This window comes from Phyllostomus hastatus, unplaced genomic scaffold (genome assembly GCF_019186645.2).
Source record: "Phyllostomus hastatus isolate PE091 unplaced genomic scaffold, TTU_PhHast_1.1 phas_scaffold_93, whole genome shotgun sequence".
Classification (NCBI taxonomy): Eukaryota; Metazoa; Chordata; class Mammalia; order Chiroptera; family Phyllostomidae; genus Phyllostomus; species Phyllostomus hastatus.
This window is the reverse complement of record NW_025334042.1, coordinates 26,471,315-26,492,428: the sequence shown is the minus strand read 5'-3', so window position 1 is coordinate 26,492,428 and position 21,114 is coordinate 26,471,315. Positions and strand designations below refer to the sequence as shown.

The following is a 21,114-nucleotide window of genomic DNA, read 5'->3' as shown; positions in this document are numbered from 1 at the left end:
TAATTTTGCATTGTATATGGCTCTTTTCCTTCTTTTGAATTTTATTTCCTTATGCTGATGCTCTTGAAATACTTTGACTTACTTGAAGTATATAAATGTGCCACATTACTAATATATAATGTATACTGCTTTTAAAGTTTCATTAGATAATATTACCAGTAACAAAAGAATGCTCAGTTCATTCCATTTCCCCTCAAATTTAAGTAATATAAAGTGGTTAAGGATGATTTATGATGTGAAATAGTTAAACCAACAAATACATGTATTTAAATTTTTAAATGGGCCAAATGTTTTCTTCCTCTAGCAACATAAAAGGTAGAGAGAATCCTATTATTTGTCGCTTATAAGATGGGTGATATGTTGGTTCTTTAAGTGAGCCTCAAAAACAATCAATAACATACCCAAAGTCACTACTAAGTGTCAGAGCTGAAGTATGAGCCCAGATCTGCCTGACTCTGAAATCTGCGTTTTAGATAATGGGGAGTAAAAAAAAAATGTTGAGGATCAATATATGACAAGATAAACAGATTGAATAAAAATTTTTATTTTGATCTTCATCGAAGATTATTTCTCTCATAAAGGGGTAAACTACCCTGAGGTAGCTATCACAAATAGGGGGATTACATTTTCCTGATGTATTTTTCTTATCAATTTCAAAAATAGGAAAGAATGAAAATCATAATTAACAAATGCTTCATCTATCTTTATCTCCAACTATATGCTTTCATTACAATTCAATTTCATTTATATTCTAAGCAAGGAGCCAAAGGATATAAACATTACTCCAAAAACTTTTTGTCTTAAATGTTATCTTGCAATATTATATGCTCCTCATAGTCCAGAAAGACTGTAACTTTTATAACACAGAATAAGGGTCACTGAAATGTTAGATAATAGAAAAAAAACCCCACAGGCTTGGAGTCTTAAACTCAGACACTCACTTACTAGTTACATGTCTTCCAGAATATTAGCATCAAATTTCTACTTCATTAGGATATCATGTAACTAAAGGAGATAATTATAAAGCTCCTAGTACATGGCAGATGTGCAAAAACTTTTAGCTCCCTTTCCTTTAAAGAGCAACATATATATGTTATATCAAGAATAAAGGTTTTAAAAGTCATGCTTCATTATTTCCCTCAGGCAAACTGTGGCATAACAAGAAGCGTCAAGATCAAAAGAAATCAGAAGAGATAAAGTTGCTTCATTGATATGGGAACCTTCTGCTTTGACATCAATATCGTGTTCTTCTCTTAGTTTGTATGAGATATTATGGGGTTGTTTCAAAATCTTTCTGTAGCATCCTGGAACATTCAGTTTCAGAGTAGGTACTTTAAACCTACATGTCTGTAGTCCATCTCTGCTAAGCACTTCCTGGTACCACAGGCCTACTTTGTTCTTTGGGTACTGAACATTGTATCCGAGCACTGGAAGAACCACCTGTGCGTGGGAAGGGGAAAAAAGATACATGACACAGCCTTCAGAACAACATTTAATCATATTTTAAATTTACTTTTATGACTGGGACCTAGACCTATAAAAAGTCTCAGAATATAAACAGACAATCAGCCTGAAACATGCTAAGAAAAGAGCCTACTAAAATTAAGACTTAATAACCAATGTAACCATCAAGTCAGATATTATTAGACAAACTACTGCTAAGGTACACGAATGGAATAAGAAGTGAAGGTACATTTAATTAGCCAACAAAGACTTAATCTCTATGCAGTCATATAATCCTAAAAGCATATTCTTTCTATAACCCAAAAAATAACCCTTACTGCTCAATCACATAACTGGTATTTTGGTGGACAATTTTATATTCTTACTTATTTAAAAACACGAAAGCAAACAAGAGAAAGTAAAAGTAATTTTTATTTTCTCAGCTGCTTATGAGTAAATACTACATTTGATGGGTTTTCTTCCTTTGCTGATAACTGCCAGGCATTTTTCTTGAAGAGTACCAAAGGGTAGTTGAAAAAGAAGGTAAAAACTGAAATCCACACAATATTAATGAGTTTCACATTTATTATGCTAATTGAAAGAAGCTGGACACAAAAGACCACATACCACATAATTCCACTTATATGACATTTTTTCAAAGGTAAAACCTCAGGGATGGAAAGCAGATGAGTTGTTGCCAGGGGTTGGGGTTTGACTACAAAGGGGCCCAAGGAAAGTCTGAGGAGAAACGAACTCTTCTTTATCTTGATTTTTGTGATGGTCATATGGCTATACACATTCATGAAAACTCATATAAATGTAAACTAAGAAGAGTGGTAAAAAAAGTGGGGGAGGAGGACTAGTCACATTTTGTCTTTTGGGGACGTCTACATTTAGATCTAAGAGATACTAATAATCTTTAAGCAAATTTACCTGATGTATTGCATATGTATTAGATGATCCCTCTTCTTCAGTTACTAGATGAACCTTTTGTGAAAAAAAAAACATGATGGAATATCATGGGTGATTCTCAAATGATCCAAATTCCTTCAATTTTCCCTAATGTTGTTATGTACAATTTGATTCCTTTGCTGAATATATATATACCAAACAAGATCTTTTCACAATTTGTTTCTGGAGGAGCAGACTATATAAAAATTTAGAATGAGTCTTCATGCTTTAACACCTGATAACTGAAGCTGGAACACAGATAATGGTTAGCAGCTTAACACTTTAAGACAACACTTTCACCTCTCTCACCAGCAACCTTTTTCCAAATTACAAAGTTGTTCTTTATTAGGCTGAATCAAAAATCTGCTTCTATGAAACCACTCCCTCCTCTGTCCCCAACAAATATCATACTCTATGGGAAGTGGTATTTCTCAAAGTGTGCTTCATAGAATACTTACAGGTATCACATGTAGGATGCATGTGCTATACATGTTTGCTGTGCATAAAGCGCACACACGTTTTTGTGTGCATTATACACAGGATTATTGTACCCATGGTATGCAATCATTATGCCCATGTATAATGCACATCCCTGTTTTCCCTCAAAAATTTGTGCAACAAAGTGTGTATTATACAAGGCAAAATACAGTATTAAGTTTGAGAAATATTGCTATGGGACATCACAGAATAAGTCTGGCTTCTGTTGCACATGAGAGCTCAAGTACGAAGGCAGCTGCCATCAGTCCACAAAGACTGACGGCACCCCCACCTCCCTAAAGCACCCATCATGTAATACAGTGTCTAGATCTCTTCCGAATCTGCTTGCTTTTCCCTCAATTCTCTACTTTTATCAATAAAGTCCCTCCTTTTTTGGGTGTGTTTTTCACTCAAGTTTACTTATTTATAGGTAAATAACCTGTTTTTAACTGTTCCACTCAGAAATGGATATAAAACTCCAGCTGTGATCTGACCAAGACACTCGTATGTGGGACTATGATCTCTCTTGCATCACTTCCAGCTTTTTGTCTTTCACAAAGACAAAAGTGTACCTACCATACTGTAATTTATTTATGAAAATACTGAACAAATAGAGTCAAGTACAGAAGACCATGTTTTGCCTTATGACAACTCTCTCCAGGTTAATATCAATCAACAAATATGCTTTTGTTGTATAGATGCTTCTCAAATATGAATTCACCTTTCTAATGCAATGGTCTAATACATTTCTCTGTCTTCCTCACAAAAAAAATTATTAGAGAATCTACCAAATGCCTTGAAATAAAGATATACCTATTAGCCTAGTAATCCTATCAAAATAAGGGAATTAGATTAGATTCCTGCCATTTTTAATTATAAATATACATTATATACCCTATATACCATTTATTAAAAATCTTATTCTATCTTCTCCCTTTTCATAATTTAAGGGAGAAAAGAAGTCCTGCGTATTCTTTTCTTATTGCTAATTAATAAAGCAAAAATTATTGGTCTTAAAACATATAAAAACATTTTTTGCTAATAAAAGGAAACTGTAAGATATGAATATTCTCTTTTCTCCTATAGCTCCCAAAAGAAAGCTGATGTGATTTTAGTCACAAAACTCCTTGCAAATGTTATGTTGAATACAGACATTTATAAGGTACATATATTCCAGAGATTACTGCTGTATCTTGTGAAAGTACCCTTTAACTTCTGCAAATCTGAATTATAAATGGCTGACTTACTAAATAATATATTGCCAAGGTAATATTTAAATGAACATGTTCTGGAAGATGTTAAAAAAAACTTAGAATTTTGTATTATTTCTCAAAAGAGGATCACTGACATTTCTCTTCTTCCATTCACACGAGGTAAAATAAGACCTACGATGCTGCCAGGTTTCTTTCTACACAGTTTCAGAATCTGTGCCTCAGCTAAATAACCATTCTTAGTAATTTATACTCCTAGTAATTACTTTCTTATCTAAATATTCAAAGGCTATCCATTTAATGAAACAGTAAAGCAGACCTCTGTTGTTCTGACTTCTCAGTCTTTGCTACCTCTCTTCTGATAGTGCATTTTCCAGGGAGACCCCCTCCCAGGTCTCAAATGCAGTTTGGGTGGGATGGTTCCAGGAAGACCTGGAAACACAGTCTTAAGAATCACATACTCCAGTCCACAGTGATCGGCTTGGGGACATGTGACCTAAGCCAAGCCATTCCTAGCCCTGAGACTCAATTCCATGGCTTTTGTTGAAACTGTTGAGAAAGAAAAGCCCTCTTTTCTGGAGGAGTTGTGAAAATAAGCCTAGAATTGTTAATAACCATTTTGCCACCAAAGGAATGAGCCAGACTAAGAATGGATCTAACACAGAAAAACAGAGCTGAAAGATGAAGAAAATGAGGAATAATGTAGGACACTGAGTAACACCCTGGGTACAGTGGGGCCTGAACCAATTACGGACTTTCAGTTGAGGGCCAATAAACTCCTGTCTGCTTTTCCCTAAGTTAGGTTGAGATAGGATCCCATTACTTGAAATGAACATAAATGTCTCCAAGACACTGTTAAGAAGAAAAAAGCAAGTTGTGAAATTGCACTTATAAATAAAAGAAACAGACAACATTACATGCTCTATATACCATTATAAAAACCTTACTGTATTTTTTTTTCATATTTTAAGCTTTAAACCTCTAAGCCCTTCCTTTTCTTTTTTTTTTTGGTGTTAACTAATAGAATACAAATCTCCTTTTCTGTGGATATTTATGTGAAAGCATAGAAAAGGATCTAGAAGGCAACAGGCCAAAACACAGAGGCCGAGGTTCTGGAGGCAAGGGAGGGAATCCCAGCAGAGTGGTGGCAGGAATGGCAGCTTCATCTGTAATGTTTCGGTTTTTATTTTTAAGGAAACTGTCGTGTGCACTACTTGTGTAATTTTTTAAAAGAATATGCTCTTCAAAGGAAGGTTTACTATCTTTGTACCTTTCACCTCATACCACTGACTATTGTATTTTTCCAATTATTGACATGTATTAAACCTCATCTGACAGCACAGTGGAAGCAGGAGATGAGCAAATATAAGTTAAAAAGAAATAAAATCCATGCTTATTTTTAAATTATTTCTAAAATAAGGGCTTCTGAAAATTAGTGTTCCTGCTGTGGTAACTATTCTTGGGAAACACTGATGAAGTGATACTTACTTTACTATTTGAGAGATGCTCATCATCACCATCTTCATCCAAACAGACCAAATCACCCTCCACCACTCTTGATCCATATGTTGCAAGTCTGTAAGATGCTGCCTCATTCCAAACTTTGCTACTATATGCATGAACATAGAAAATGCGCATAGAATGGGGAAAAGAGAACCATGCCTGGATACAGCCCTCCTCGGTCATGCCAAAGCGATGCAACGATTCCAACAATGCTCTCTCTCGAACTTTAAATTCGGGCATCAGTGAAAGCGTGCCTTTAGCATCCTCTGCAATAAAGAGAAAATCAGTTAGTCAACCAGTTTTATTTAAAGACCAGTTATAAAGCCCTTTATTATGCTCTCTAAATGAGAGTCAATGAACTGTGCTATCTTCTACACCTGAAATATGAAGATATTCAGTGCCAACTAAAAACCTAGCTACACTTGAATTTTTTTATTCTCACCCTAGGACTTTTTTTTTTAAGAAGTTGGGTGGGGGGGGGGAGAGAAATATCAATGGGAGAGAGAAGCATAGATTTGTTGCCTCCTGTACATCCCTGGACCAGGGATCGAACCTGTAATCTTTCAGTTATGGGAGAACGCTCCAACCAAATGAGCCACACCAGCCAGGGCAAGGTTTTTTGTTTTTGTTTTTAATAATCATTAATCATATGATCCATTCACTTACCCTGCTTTAAAAACAAAATAAAAAAAGCATATTAGTAATTCCTACTTTAGAATGAACATAAACTAATTTACAGTTATTTAGAGAAGTTTGAAAAAGGGCATTAAATAGCCCTCTGAGCCTAGAGATTTTAAAAGAGCTACTATGAACATTCACAAAGAATTTTGTGAACAAGAAAGGGTTGATATCTGGATCCCTCCAGTATACTAGTAGGTCTTGCTGGTGGGATGCTTCTTCAGATTAGGGACTCTACTGTAAAAATGCTGATTCAGGTAGGGCCTTGGAATGGGCATTTTAATAACTGTATCAGGTTTCTTATGAACATTAAAGTTTAAAAATCACTGTCATAAGGAAATTATCTTCTCGGGACTCTAAAGGAGAGACAAACAAGTAAGTCATTTTGAATTTTCTTTAACATTACTTAGATTACCTATCACAATTTGAATGCTCATACTATTTATAGATTGTGTTGTAGGATAAAAATATTTCTCTCCTATGAATAACTACATATATAATATGGAAATAATTTAAAATAATGAATATTTTTGAAAACTGATGTCTTTTTCAAAGTGAATTCAGTATGCACATATTTGACCACATATTTTGCATGTGGACCACATATTTGAATCCATATAAAATACTATGGATGCTGTTATTATTATTTAAATACAAGTAATATTTATTCAGTATTTAGTATGTGCCAGGTACTATTTTAAGAGCATTACATCTGTTACCTTATTTAAATCTCTTAACAGCCTTTTAGATACTATTACTAGCTTCAGTTTACAGATGAAGAGACTAAAACAATGCGTCCAAATCATTTGCACAAGACCATATAGTTGGGAAGTACTAAAGCTGAGAGTTACATCCACTCATAACCAGTTTTCTTCAGCGTTTCCTATTAAGCATGCTGCATATATTGCATCATATTGAGCTAGAGTTTTTAAAATCAGCAGTCAGGGCTGAATGGTAACTAGACCAAAACAATGCACAAAGTATCAGATATAACAAATGTTCTTTTATTTAGTTTATTTTTTTCCTCTCCTTGAGTTGTAGTGAATTATACTTCTATCGGTACCCCTTTAGAACTGGGAACTCCTACCTCCTCAGAGGATTCAGACCAAGAAAAACTAAGCTGTCATCTCTCCCCACACCCTCCCCTCAAGCAAGATTTAGAACAGATAAAAGTCCTTAAGATTGAGCCAAAAATGGAGCACCTAGGGCATACTCCATTGTGTATGCTCCTAGGGCATGTAATAAAATGATTAAACATACAATATATTACAATCTATTTCTTATCCATATTTATGTTGCAATGAATGCCCTCCTGTTGATATTATGTACCTTCATAGCTATGTATGGAGTCAAGAAACTTTTAAATACCAGTTTGAAGGAAATATTTCTTTGCTCTATTCACAGGATCATCCAGATCTTCCGGTGTAAGAAATAATTTTACAGCCTTCACCTTTAAAAATCAAGCAAGCAAACATATGTTAAATAAAAAGTACAAATTACTTACTTTTTAAAAATGCATCTTAAAGGAACAGACATTTAACAAATGATATTTGATGCTGCAATGTTACTTTTAAGCTTCCAAAAACTGAACAATAAATGTTAAATTTGGAAGTAAACTTCTGTACAGAGCAATCTTATATATAGGTTTAAAATATCACAGACAAGAAAAAGTGCTCTCCCACACATTCCACAGTTCTTCTTCAGTCATTCTGTACTTCTACCACAAAGGTATTATTACAAGTGTGAAGTGATGACATAAAACTCAGACTTGACCAACAAACACAACAACAATAGGGAAGGAAACTCGCGTAAGGGAATGGCAAGCCACCAATTTCACTCATGTTCTCAAGTCTCAGAATTCTTTGGTCTTAAAAATAATTGCCAATGTCTTTTTTAAAATTGTCAACTTTTTATGTATATATTTTAAGATTTTATTTATTTATTTTTAGAGAGAAGGGAAGAGAGGGAGGGAGAAAGAGGGAGAGAAACATCAATGTATGAGGGAAACATTAATCAGTTGCCTCTTGCATGCAACCAATTTGTAGGGTATGAGATTCCTCTCAACCCTCTATTCAGTTCACTAAGAATTTGGTGAGTGTTGGTCAATTCTCTGTTAAGTCTCAACAGTACTGGATATTGCATACAGCATGCTTTCTTATAAACGTGATACCAAGAATATAGCAGCCACTCGATATATGTTCAATGATGTAGTACACGGTGCATGCATGTGTGGTATACATGTATATAAATGCTGGGTTAAGAAAGCAAGGAATTGGCTTATATATAAGTACAACTGAGAAAACAGGAAATATCTCCTTTTTAAAAAATACATACCACTTGATTCTTCAGCAAAGCCAATCCAATTTGATCTGTGCGAACTTTCTTTCCCATCCCAAATCTCTGTGGCCCGTAGTAATTCACAAACCCTTTATTCTATGAATAGCAAAAGAAATAATAATTAAAAGTATATTGTTATGGACTATATGCCTATGTCCCTTCAAAGTTCCTATGTTGACATCCTACCCCCCAGTGTGACGGTGGGGATTTGGGGAGACAGTTAATTATGTCATGAGCACAGAGCCCTCATGAGTAGGATTAATGTCATTGAAAGAAAAGACCGTGGAGCTGGGTTACTCTTCTTTCTGCTGTGTGAGAATACAATGAGAAAACCATGATGGCAGCCTGATCTCAGGTCCCCAGCCTCCAGAGCTATGAGAAATAATTTTCTGTTGTTTAAAAGTAACCCAGTCCATGGTTCTTTGTTATTGCCCCGAACTGAGACAAATAAATACAATTATTGCCTTAGAATATGTAATCTAAGACATCTAAGAATCTAAGAGTCTTCCTCTTCACATTTATTTTAATAAAGGACCCCTATAATCAACACTATAAATGTGGGAACCAAATGGTCTGAGAAACGCTATATAGTTAAAGAATAGAAAGGAGAAGAATGATAGATTGAAAGCTAGAAAATGAGTGAAAAAGCTTTAAAAATGTCAACTCTCATTCACATTATTGAGGGGCTTCCTGGGATGTGGAACTTTTGGTGCTAAAATGGAGAATGTTCTGGGACAACTGGAATGAATTGGTTACCTAGTATTGGATCTGATCTTTGGCCTGAAACTCTTTCTGATTTAGAGACCTTTCTGCTGTCTGACATGCTTGGAATTTATTGTCAAACCCAGCAAGTCCTGGCTCCTTTATACATAGAGTTCAATTTTCAGTTATTTCAGCTTCTGAAAGCCTGGGCCAAGACAAGGGCATGGCATCACTTCAGCAAGATCAGTAAATTGTAGTTCACTACTGTGTCCACTTATAAACATTAAGCAGTAGTTAAATATGTTCTCACGAAGAAAACACTGAGACCACATGGTTTCTTGAAAGACAGGAATCTTCCACACTCACTTTATTTATTCATTCAATAATTATTATTGAGCACCAACTCCAGGACTGTTAAATAAAAGATGCTAAGATAATTTGTTATCAGCATGGTACAAAAGGCACCGTTACTTTATGCTATTCACAAAAAATAACTACAGATAAAATAAGTACTCCCTGTATTAAATCTCATAGTTAGTATTTTAATTTTTCAAATTTGAAAAAGATTAACATCAAATAATATACTAGAACAGCTAAAAGAATTTTAATTACCCCTTCTAATTACTCAGGTTGCAAATAACAAGGTTTATAGCAATCAGCAACATAACCTTCTAAAGCAAAACTTCAAAGACTTCTTCAGGGTTTCTTAAATGCCTTCCCTTATCAGGAGAACTGAAGGAAAGTTCGCTAGCCCTAAGATCATTCCAAATGGGGATTTTAGAATGTGCAGTTGTATATCCATAACTACCAAATGAAAGACAGGCAATAAATGCTATCAGAATTCAGAGAAACCCCTTCTTCTAGTGTTCTGAGCACCCAATTTCAATGTGGAGAGGGGGTTCCCACTCAACAAGCAACTCTCTGACATCAGCTATGTGTCCTACAGTTCAATTCCATTCTGACCCTATCTACCCAGAGATAGCATCAGGTTCTACAGATTAAGCACTGCCTCACTCCCACCACATTCAGACACCAGGTCAGTCACAACCCCAGGCTGCACATGTGCTTCTGACGACCTGCTATAGACTGATGGTCACAATGAACACTCTTGGACTTCAGACACAGGCCGAAGGTTCAGGTTGTTACCTGTATTTCTGACCAACTTGCCTTAAAGTAGGGGATCCCCAGACCCCCTCCTTGGGTTCGATTAATTTGCTAGAGAGGCCTAAAGAACTCCGAGAAACAATTTACTCACCACATCATCTATTTATTATAAACTCAGAGCTATGTAACTCAGGAACAGCCAGATGAAGACATGCATAGAACAAAGTAAGTGGGAAGGGGTGCAGGGTCACTGTGCCCTCTCCAGGTACACTGACCTCCCTATATCTCCAACCTGGAATTCACCAACCTGCAAGCTCTCCGAACAAACCTTGTCCTTTGGGGGTTTTATGGAGGTTTTGTTACAGAGGCATAGTTGATTAAATAGTCGGCCACTGGCAATTGATTCAACCTTTAGCCCCTCATCCCTCATCCCTCCTCACTCCTAGTTCAGTGGGTTGTACTAAAAGCTACAACCCTGTAATCACAAGGTTGGCCCCATTGGCAACCAGTCCATATACTCAGGTGCTTTCCAAAAAGTCTCCTAATTATAACAAAAGACAACTCTATCACTTTCAACACTTAAGAAGTTCCCAGTGTTTGAGGAGCTGTGAACCAAGAACTGTAGATGAAGACCAAATATATGAAAATATATTTTGGACATATTATAACCAAATATATATTTCTTATAAATCATAATATTGCATCCCCTCCTTTTTGTAAGAAATATTTTAATAACAGTTTTCAGGGGAAATAAATAACTTTAAGTAGATTTAGAAAAAAGGGAAAAAACCTTACATAGAGTGTATAATCAGAGAACTCATATATATATAAAGTGCTGGATTTAAAACTTTTTTTTAAATTGAAGAATTTTTAAAAATATTTTATTTATTTATTTTTAGAAAGGGAAGGGAGGGAGATAGAGAGAGAGAGAGAGAGAGAAATATCAATGTGTGGTTGCTGGGGGTCATGGCCTGCAACCCAGGCATGTATCCTGGCTGGGAATCGAATCTGTGACACTTTGGTTCGCAGCCCATGCTCAATCCACTGAGCTACGCCAGCCAGGGCTGGATTTAAAATCTTTAATTGGAAGGTATTTTCCTGACTATATGGCAAAATATTAGTTAAAAAACAGTTTTTATTGGTTTCCTGGAGGGGAGGCATAAAATAATATAAAAAGTCTTTGTGGTTAGAAACTTAGATCAGTGTTTCTCAATGTTGGCTACAGAGTGGAATCACTGAGGGAGCTTTTTAAAAATACTAATGCCCCAATGCATCCCCCCGTGTGTTCATTTGATCAGTTTGGGAGTAGAGATTGACTGCTGAGAATTTTCAAAGCCCCAGAGGTTGAGAATTACTGGTCTGAATCAGGAGTTGGCAAACTACTAACAAGTCAAATCTGGGCTAACACCTGTTTTTTGTAAATAAAGTTTTACTGGAACACGACCATGTTCATTCATTTATGTACTGCCTGTGGCTTCTTCAACATAATAGCAATACAGTATTTGCAACAGAGACCATATGCCTACAAAGCCAAAAATATTTATTATCTGGCCCTTTATAGAAAAAAAATACCTGATCCATTGTCTAGCTGGTCGGACTGAAAGTTATGGTTGTATATATATATTTAAATGGCTAGCAAATGTCATTCAAAGTTATTTATGTTATGTTAAGTAATTTTTACTATAAAACATAATACAATGTTTATGATTTGTCATTTGTATATATTAAAACAAAACTCAAAATCAGATTGAAAAGAAAAAATATTATGTATAATTCTAAAAATTTACCAAATTACCAATGATTTCTGGAAAGAATCACTCAATAAAGTTTAAAAAAATGAATACATTTCCCTAAAATATCACTCTATATGCAGATGCTAAAAGAAATTTTTCTTATACAGATTATTTTCCCCCCCATCTCTGGAAGACTCTATACATTTCATTTTTTTAATTACATTAAAGTTGTAGGGATTTTTTCAATACCAAAGTGTACTAAAAAGGAAATTTAAAAATAAGTCAAATGGCCCAACTTATCATTTTAAAAATAATTATACATGCAAATAAAAAGAAAAGGTAAAAAGAAAAAGTTTCCCTTCTTGCCTCAGTGTACTGTATTCTGCCATGTATAATGCACACCCACATTTTTGGCCCAAACTTTCAGGAAAAAAGCCTTTCATTTTAATTTTTTAATTCAATTAATTATTTGTTTATATTTATTTATTTTTTGTATTATAAATGAATTTTAACATTTATTTTTGAACATATTATAGTACAAGAAATTTTATATAACAAATAATTATAAAACACAAGAACAGATACAAGGTATTTTAGGAACTACCCATGTATAATGAACATCCCTCAAAAATTTCGGCAAAAAGTGTGCATTATACACAGCAAAATACGAAATAGAGGGACTGTAGCTTATAAAGATTTTCCGGTAATACTCTTAAAATTGAGTTTTCTTACCTTAACACTTTCTATTGCTTCCAAAATTCTCTCTCTTAGGTTTACAGAATCATTTATTTGGTTTTTCAAATTTCTGATGACAATATCAAAGTGGTTTCCTTTGAGCTGACCTAGTCTAAGGGAATCATCTACAGACCGAATATTAAACACACTCATTCTTTTCTTTTCAATTTCTTTTCCTATATTTTTCAACCTGTAAATGATAAATCATACAGAATCAGTTAAATCTTATATTCCAAAAATTATTTTAAGTTTTAAATGACAGTTGCCAGGTAATCACATATCACAACACTAAAACAAAAAGAAATTTTGAATCTTCCAAAATTAATGTTATTTCAACAAATGTGCATAGAACCCGATATTATAAGATTATATGAACCAGTTATTTTAAGAACTGGAACATATATTCCTAATGTCATCACTCAGTCTTTGTAGGCCTTTTGACTTGGTAGTTCAAGTGATACAATTTCTTAATTGTTCTTCCTATCCTTAAATTTTGTTCCTTTCCTCCTCAGTCTCTCTTTCTAACCATTTGGCTACTGCCCCTCCAAACACATCTTCAGATTTTCAGCATAGGCTAAAATTTACTATTACTTCATGGGCAATTAAAATCCCATATCCACAAGCCAAAGCAAAAAACTCTATCCTAGGAACCAATAAAATTTGTCTTTCATAGTTAAAAACTAGTTTTTAACATCTAAATATCTTTTAACACCTAAAGTCCTTCTCCTTATCTATACTGCGCTTTTGACCATAAAGACAAAAATCATATACTTTTTTTGGTCTCTCATATTAGAGCTTAGAAGCTTTTACCTGCAAATAGTGGATAGTTAAACATCTTATGACTAAGGATAAATGTCAATATTACATTAAATTAGCCCTTGCTGGTGTGGCTCAGTGGATTGATTGCTGGCCTGTGAACCAAAGGGTCACTGGTTCAATTCCCAGTCAGGGCACAGGCCTGGGTTGCAGGTTGGGTCCCCAGTGGGAAGTGTGTGAGAGGCAACCGCACATCGATGTTTCTCTCCCTTTCTTTCTCCTTCCCTTCCCCTCTCTCTAAAAATAAATAAACAAAGCCTTTAAAAATATTACATCAAATTGGGCTCAATTTTGAGCCAATAATTCAACTTTTTGAAAAGTATCTATAGGGCACAGGTTTCAGTGCAATAACATTAATCGCAGTATTATTTACAGTGAAATGCTGAAACAAATTTCTATACCCAGAACTAGAGGAGATGTTAAACAAATTAGCCTAAATAATGGAAATAACTTTGAAATATTTCATGACATAAACTTTCTTAAAATAATCTTATTTTACTTTTATAAGTAAAATATAAGGTGCATATACAATATGATTTTCACATATATAAAAAGTCTTTGTACAATGTTTATTTGCAGTATAGTCTCTGAAAAAATTATGGAAGGACGTGCATCAAAATGTTATTGTGGATCTTTCTGAGTAGTGGAATTATTAGTGACTTTAAATTCTTTTTTATGCAGTAATTTTTTCTATTTTCTAAATCTACAATGAATATGTATTTCTTTTACAATTACAAAAAAATACTTTTGAAAACTGATTGAGCTGAAGGGAGGCTAAAGTTGAATATTTTACTCTCTATTTAACAAAGATTTAGTTTAAATATAAGGAAGCATAAAAATAAAAGTATAAAAGCATTATAGTAATTATAAAAAAAAGATTGTAAGACACTGTCCTGAATATAAATGCCTATCTGAATATAAAATAGGATGTTTAGAAATAACTTTAATCATTTAAAATCAGCCACTTCTCAAAGTTTCTGTGCTAAACCCACCTATATTTGCAATGTAAATTTAAGACAGTATTAAATTGCATAGAAGATAATTATATTATCAACACAGAATGTGCTGCTCGGTTAGCCTGTACTCAATAAATTAATATTAGTGAGGTTAATATGCTTTAAGTATTATTCTAAGCTTAATTTTATATTTTCTTATCTGATGTAAGAAGAAAGAAAAGTTGTGTCTTATCAAGTAATGTCTTATTACCTCTCTGGAGTCACTTTTCTGACGACCATTGCTTGATAGGTGATGGCTTTCTTGTCTTTAAGGCCTGCATAACTAAAATCCGAAGGAATCACACCAAGTTTGACAGCTAAAAAACCAACTGCTTCAAACATTTCTAGATTCTCTTTTTGCAGGGTGAAGGCTGAAACAAAAATTATCCCGGGTTACAAAAAAAAAGCAGCTACCATACATCAAGTATATTCTTAGCAGACTAACAGATTAATATAATGAATCAAACTACTAATTTAAATAAGGAGTATTTTTAATCAAAATACAAAATCATAGATTCTAGCTGTTATTTTAAAAATGTTAATTGGCTCATTAAAAGCCAATTAACATTGGGTTTTAGAGGAAAAAACCCAAATTCCTTAATTTGACCTTCATATCAGGTCCAATCTACCTTTTCAGTCCCACATATGCCATTTCAGTCATATATCCTATAACTTTGACACAGGGAATTTCTCGTAATCCTTGGATGGACTAGAGACTTCCAGTTTTGCACTTTTGCACATTTGAGTCTCTGTCTAAAATATGTGTCCTTTTCATTTTATTTGCCATACTTCTATTAGTTCTTCACAATCCAACACCACCAGCAGTCTTCCCTCAAATTCTTTCTAGGTTCCCAAGGCTGAATGCTCCCAAAGCAAGGATCATGTTTGTTTTATTGACTGCTATACACTCAGCTTAACACATAGTGACTATTCAAATATTTGTTGAATCAATGAGTAAATGAAGCCCACAAGGAACTGATTGCTTTATCTTGCATGTCTCCACACATTACACTTAACACCTTGTATTACAATTTATCTCTTTGCAGTGTGTCCACCCCACAAACTGGGAGTTCCAGGCCAGCAAGCCAGTGAACAAAACATTGCTTGCTTCATGGAAGATGTTTAAAACATCTATTGGATGAGAGGGTGGGAGTGAAACTGTGGAGGTGGGGAGGAGGACCAAGCCCACAAAAACAAAAAGCAAAAACAAACAAACAAAAAAACAATGCATTGACCTATATGACCTTCCAGAGAGTGACAAAATACCGAAATCCTCAGTTCACCTTATTTACATATAAGATACTTCAAGTACTGCTCTCTCCCCCAAATCATAAAAAGGAAATTCAATTTTCCTTGCAGAATAATTTATATTTTACTCAATTGTTGTATTTGTCATCAGCAGCTACAAAGGCTTCTCTCTGAGAGCTCTAAGAAAAATGAACGTTAAATGTAAACATGATCCAGAAAGCATAAAGATGTAAAGTGTATGTATATGTGTACCTATCCATGAATACAGGGTGTGGCAAAAATCAAGGGCTTCAGTATAAACCACAGAAGGATCATGATACAATAGTAGAACTATATGACAGGCTTAAAGCCTTTAATAAAACTCAAAATGATTCCTCAAATGTAGCTGCATATTACTTCATACCTGCTAAAGCAAAGTTCAACACTCTATAAAAGAAGACAACAAAATTTGTACACTCAACAAGGAACCCACAATGTTTGATCTCAAAAAAACATTACTAGGCATGCAAAGTAGCATAAAAATATGACCCATACCCAAATAAAAGACAGTCAATAAAAATATACCCAGAATTGACAGAAATGGAATTAGCACAAATATTTTTAAAGACCTATTAGAAACAGGCCAAAAGATTATAAGAAAACGTGAACATATAGGAAATTGAAGACTTAAGAAAAAAACAAATGCAACTTCCAGAGCTGAGAAATACAATATCTAAAATAAAAATTGCATTTGATGCTTAAATCTTTCATAAAACTCCTTCAAAAATGTGTTCTAGGAAAACAGTATGGCACTGGCTCAGTTAAACATAGAATTGCTATTTGATTCAGCAATTCCACTTCCGGGTATACACCAAAACAAAACAAAACAAAACAGAAAAAAACTGAAAACATGGACTTGAACACCTATTTTTACAGCCATGTTCATATCATCTAAAAGATGGAAGCAACCCATGTCCATTGGCAGATGAATGGATAAACCAAATGGGACATATAAATGCAATGGATGATTACTCAACCTTAAAAAGAAAAAAAATATTTAGCACATGTATAACACAGATGAACTTTGAAGACTGTAAGTGAAACAAGACAATCATAGAAGGACAAATATATGATTCTGCTTACAGGAAAAACCTGAAGTATTCAAATTCATACAGACCAAAGCAGAATGGTGGTTGCCAGTGGCTGAGGTAGAGGGCAATGGAGAGTTATTGTATAATGGGAACAAGGTGCCAATTAGAAAAGATGAAAAAGTTTTGAAGTTAGATGGTGGTGATGGTTGTACAACAATGTGAAAGTACTTAATGCCACTGAATATACATTTAAAAGTGGTTAAAATGGTAAATTATATGTTCTACATATTTTACAATAGTTTTTAAAAAGTGTTCTATTTTTTTTTGATAGATCTACTTATTAAGGAATATTTTTTATTATGTGAGCTACTTTTGTTGTTACAAAAGGTTGGCCTAAGCAAAATTTTGGCTAGGCCAAGTTTACGTCTTTTTCTTTGTTCTTAGACTTGTAGGTATATTGGCATCTTCATACTATCCTTTGGTGAACCATCAACTCCTCCCTTTAACATATCCCCCCAGTTACTCATAGTTTTAATAAAAACTAATGCAGACTAAAAGTAAAAAGTTTCCATAATTTTTTGGTTCATTAACTCAAATTGACACTTTTAGAATATTAAGTAGTCCTGGCTGGCGTAGCTCAGTGGATTGAGCACGGACTGCGAACCAAAGTGTCGCAGGTTTAATTCCCAGACAGGGTGCATGCCTAGGTTGCAGGCCATGATCCCCAGCAACTGCACATTGATGTTTCTCTCTCTCTGTCTCCCTCCCTTCCCTCTCTAAAAAAAAAAATAAGTAAATAAAGTCTTTAAAAAAAGAATATTAAGTAGTATAAAATCTAGTTATAGATGCTTAAATCACTATAAGCAATTCTTTCCTCTACATGTAAAGCTAGTTTTGTTTTTCCTTCTAAATGGATTTATCTATTAACTTTTATTGCATGCATCATGTGTCAAGTCCTATATTAGCAGCTTTCATGGAAAGGACAAGTCACATAACCAGACAGATGCCAACATTTGAGTAACTACCAAGGACCAAACATTTTCAGTAATTATTTCCTCTAATCCTTAGTCTATCATTCACTTTACTATTATTACCCCATTTTTAAAGTACAACCAAAAGTTATGAATTGTTAAGTAACTTGCCCATAGTATTATTCTATTTTTTTTACTTTACTTTGTAGGAACTAAGTCTTACAGATAATAACAAGTTCATAAATCTTTTTCTGAACTAAAGTCATAATGTAAAATAAAACCCACACAGCTCCAAGGTCCAAATTCTGAGAATAGGTCTCTGAAATCTGTTTTAAGAAGTTTTGGTAATTAGATTGCATGCTAACACTTGAGAACCTCTTCTTTAAAACACTGACAGAGTCAAAGGAAGGAGTTCCCTGTAAGTTTTTAGAACAGTGAGTTTCAACTGTTTCAGAATACAAGGTATTCTCTTCACTTTCCCAAGCATAGCAAACATATTCTGCTTATCTCCAAAGAGTTAATTTTAATTAACTTTCAAAATATGATATCAAGATTTACCTTCAGAAATATAAACACAAAATAACTGCTTCAACCTTACATATTTGTAACTGTTAACTATAAATGTCTGTGTTAACCACACTGTCACCAATAAGATTAATTTTTACAATCAGTGTAATTTGAAAGTCTTTATCATCCATTAAAAAAGACCCATATATTTATTCCATTATCCCTCTGGACAAGTCTGTTCATGTGAATTATTCAGATTTCACTGATTTTTCACTGGGTCACAATTTTAACTAAGTTTATCGAAGAAAATGGTAATGATTTATTAAATTACCTGTATATATAACTTTTCTTTCCTGGCATTCAAGAGACCTCTTCCTGTGTTTGTGTGCTTTTTCACGAAATCTTACTGTTATCACTGCATTTGGATTACCAGCATTGTGATTAGCTTCAGAAAAAGATTTGGTCTCCACAAGATTTCCAAACTTTTTGTTCACAAAATGGTGTACAGCTTTTCTGTGGTCTTTGCTTGTATCAGGCTTAAAGGTAAATTTAGAATTTTCTTTCTTTGCATCCAAGTATTTAAAAAAGTCAAATGCTTCTTCTTCAGACACCAAGTGACAGAGTTCTTTATACTCAAGATTTGGTTTTACAACAATTTCATTGTTTTTTCCTACAGTTATTAAAAAGGGAAATTTCTGCCGAACAGCACTATGCAAAATAGCCCTCTGCTTTTTGTCAAGGATTCTGCCTAGAGAGAATTCAGGAGATGGTCCACTTAGCTCACTGTTAGAATTCCATTTCTCTTTTATATCACAGGCAAACTGGTCCAGTAATTCATTAGTTTTTTCACTTAACAAGGAGCCTAACGCATAAACTTTTTCTTCTTCACCTTTGGAGATTCCATCACTGATAGTATCTTCCTTTTCTGAACCAGACTGATGATTTTGGTCATCATCAGAGTACCGGACCAAAGTACTGACTTTCTCGTTGCTTCCCTCTTCAAAGGATAAATTTCGAAAACCTATTTTTGTTTTTTTGGCAAAATTATTTGGCTCGGGTAGTACTTTACTACTCTTGTAAATAGGTTCATCAATGGCTTTATTAACTAACTGTCCCTGTTCATCAATCTCAATAACAACAAAGTCATTTGGTGAACTTTTTATAGTGCCATGAAATCCAACATGGTCAGTAATGAAACACAAAGAACTAAACCTTATTTGAAAATCTGGATCCTCTTCCATTCTTAAATAGCAATGCCTACAAAAGAAACAAAAAGGCAGTCAGTTAGTTACCAGAAAGAGAAGTTGTGGATAACTCCTCCCCCCCAAAAAAATGTTTGCAGAATTTCTCTTCCTCACTTTCGTCCATGACGGCAAGAAACTTGTCTGCTTTACTCATTAACTAGATATTTAGAACACTGTCAAGCGCATAGTAGGCAAGCAATCAATAGTGATTTTTGAATAAATGAAATAACCAGTACAAATTAAGAGCTGTAAGAGTGAAGAGGAAGAAGAGATCACTTCTGCCTAGGATGAATCAGTAAAGGCATAATGCAAGAAGTGGCCTTCTAAGTCCTCAAAACTGTTCAGCAATAGAAATGAGGCCAAGTCATATCACAAGTAATGTACAAACAAAATATGCAATGTGTTAGAGAAAACTGAACAGCCCAGAGATTCAGCAGTAGGAGGAAACGTTCTCTAGTACAGCTCTGGAACACAGAGCTGGATTAGTAGCAAACTATGTAAGACACTTAGTGCCCCATCAAAGACTTACAATCCATTGACAGGTCAGTGGATGGCCACTGGAGGAAAATGGCACAGTCCAAAAAGCTGTTTTAGTAAGATGACTGACGGCACTGGGCAAGATAAATGATGAAGAGTTAGAGGAGTTGAAAAACAACGTAATCAAGAGCACGGTTGTGGAACTGGCCTTAAAAAGAATAATATTATACTTTGCCCAGTAAAAGGGAAAAAGATAAGAAGGCATGTTAAGCTAGAACTGGCGGAGAATTTCCAAGAGAATTACAACAAAGCATCTCAGTAAAATAGTGGATCCAAGTTGGAGGAGAGCCGAAGAGCCCATGTGCAGTGTTCCTTAGCAACAGTTATGCTGAAGAGGGTGCAGGGTGGACAGAGGGAGGGTAGTTTGACACAAGGTAGGAGAATTGCTGGTAGAGGGCAGATTCTGGACAGATGTTAAAAATAGAGGAAGGTTGCCCCTTTTCCCTCATGCTCTTACTTCATTAGTCATCAAAGGTCCGCGGAGCTCACTCCTACTTGCTGCTTATTTCACCAGGCCACGGACCTAAAGCCTGCGGCTCCGCAGGCCTCCGAAGGCCCCTGCGGGCCTTCCCGGGCGTCCAAGAGTACCCCCGACACCGCCAGCATCTCCACTTTCTTCTACCTCCCCCACAGCCGCCTGTGCTAAGGCGTGATAATAGCCCACGTCCTCTCCTCTTGCGAGTAAAGCGCTGGGGCCCCGATGCCAATCACTGCACTGCCCCCCACACACGCCAGGAAACGCGCCAGAAGCTCGACCCAGTCCACCTCATGCCCAGGTGAAGGCACTCCTCTGCACATCGCTGTGCGCATGCCGGAAGACCAAATATTTAGCGGCCGACAGAAGGGTATTAA

The 21,114-nt window shown here is 35.0% G+C and overlaps 1 protein-coding gene across 2 annotated transcripts; it reads right to left on the bottom strand.

The window, feature by feature from the left end:
• Positions 1 to 524: 524 nt before the first annotated feature.
• PUS7L (pseudouridine synthase 7 like) lies at positions 525 to 21,063 on the bottom strand. Of its 2 annotated transcripts, none has more exons than XM_045830092.1 (9): positions 20,720 to 21,063; positions 18,813 to 19,738; positions 14,897 to 15,056; positions 12,872 to 13,064; positions 8,598 to 8,696; positions 7,632 to 7,713; positions 5,571 to 5,851; positions 2,377 to 2,430; positions 525 to 1,440 (listed from the first exon to the last, which is right to left on the bottom strand). In XM_045830092.1, the coding sequence occupies exons 1-9, from the start codon at positions 20,722 to 20,724 to the stop codon at positions 1,114 to 1,116; spliced, it is 2,127 nt and encodes a 708-aa protein (XP_045686048.1). In that variant the 5' UTR covers positions 20,725 to 21,063; the 3' UTR covers positions 525 to 1,113. The 2 variants fall into 2 exon arrangements, with proteins under 2 accessions (XP_045686048.1, XP_045686049.1); XM_045830093.1 differs by having other exon boundaries at positions 19,694 to 19,738.
• Positions 21,064 to 21,114: the final 51 nt, after the last annotated feature.

Coding starts and splice junctions, on each gene's coding strand:
- PUS7L (XM_045830092.1), bottom strand. Junction 5,852..7,631: donor GAAATATTTCCTTCAAACTG/GTATTTAAAAGT, acceptor TCTTTATTGCAG/AGGATGCTAAAGGCACGCTT. Junction 1,441..2,376: donor ATACATATGCAATACATCAG/GTAAATTTGCTT, acceptor TCCCACGCACAG/GTGGTTCTTCCAGTGCTCGG.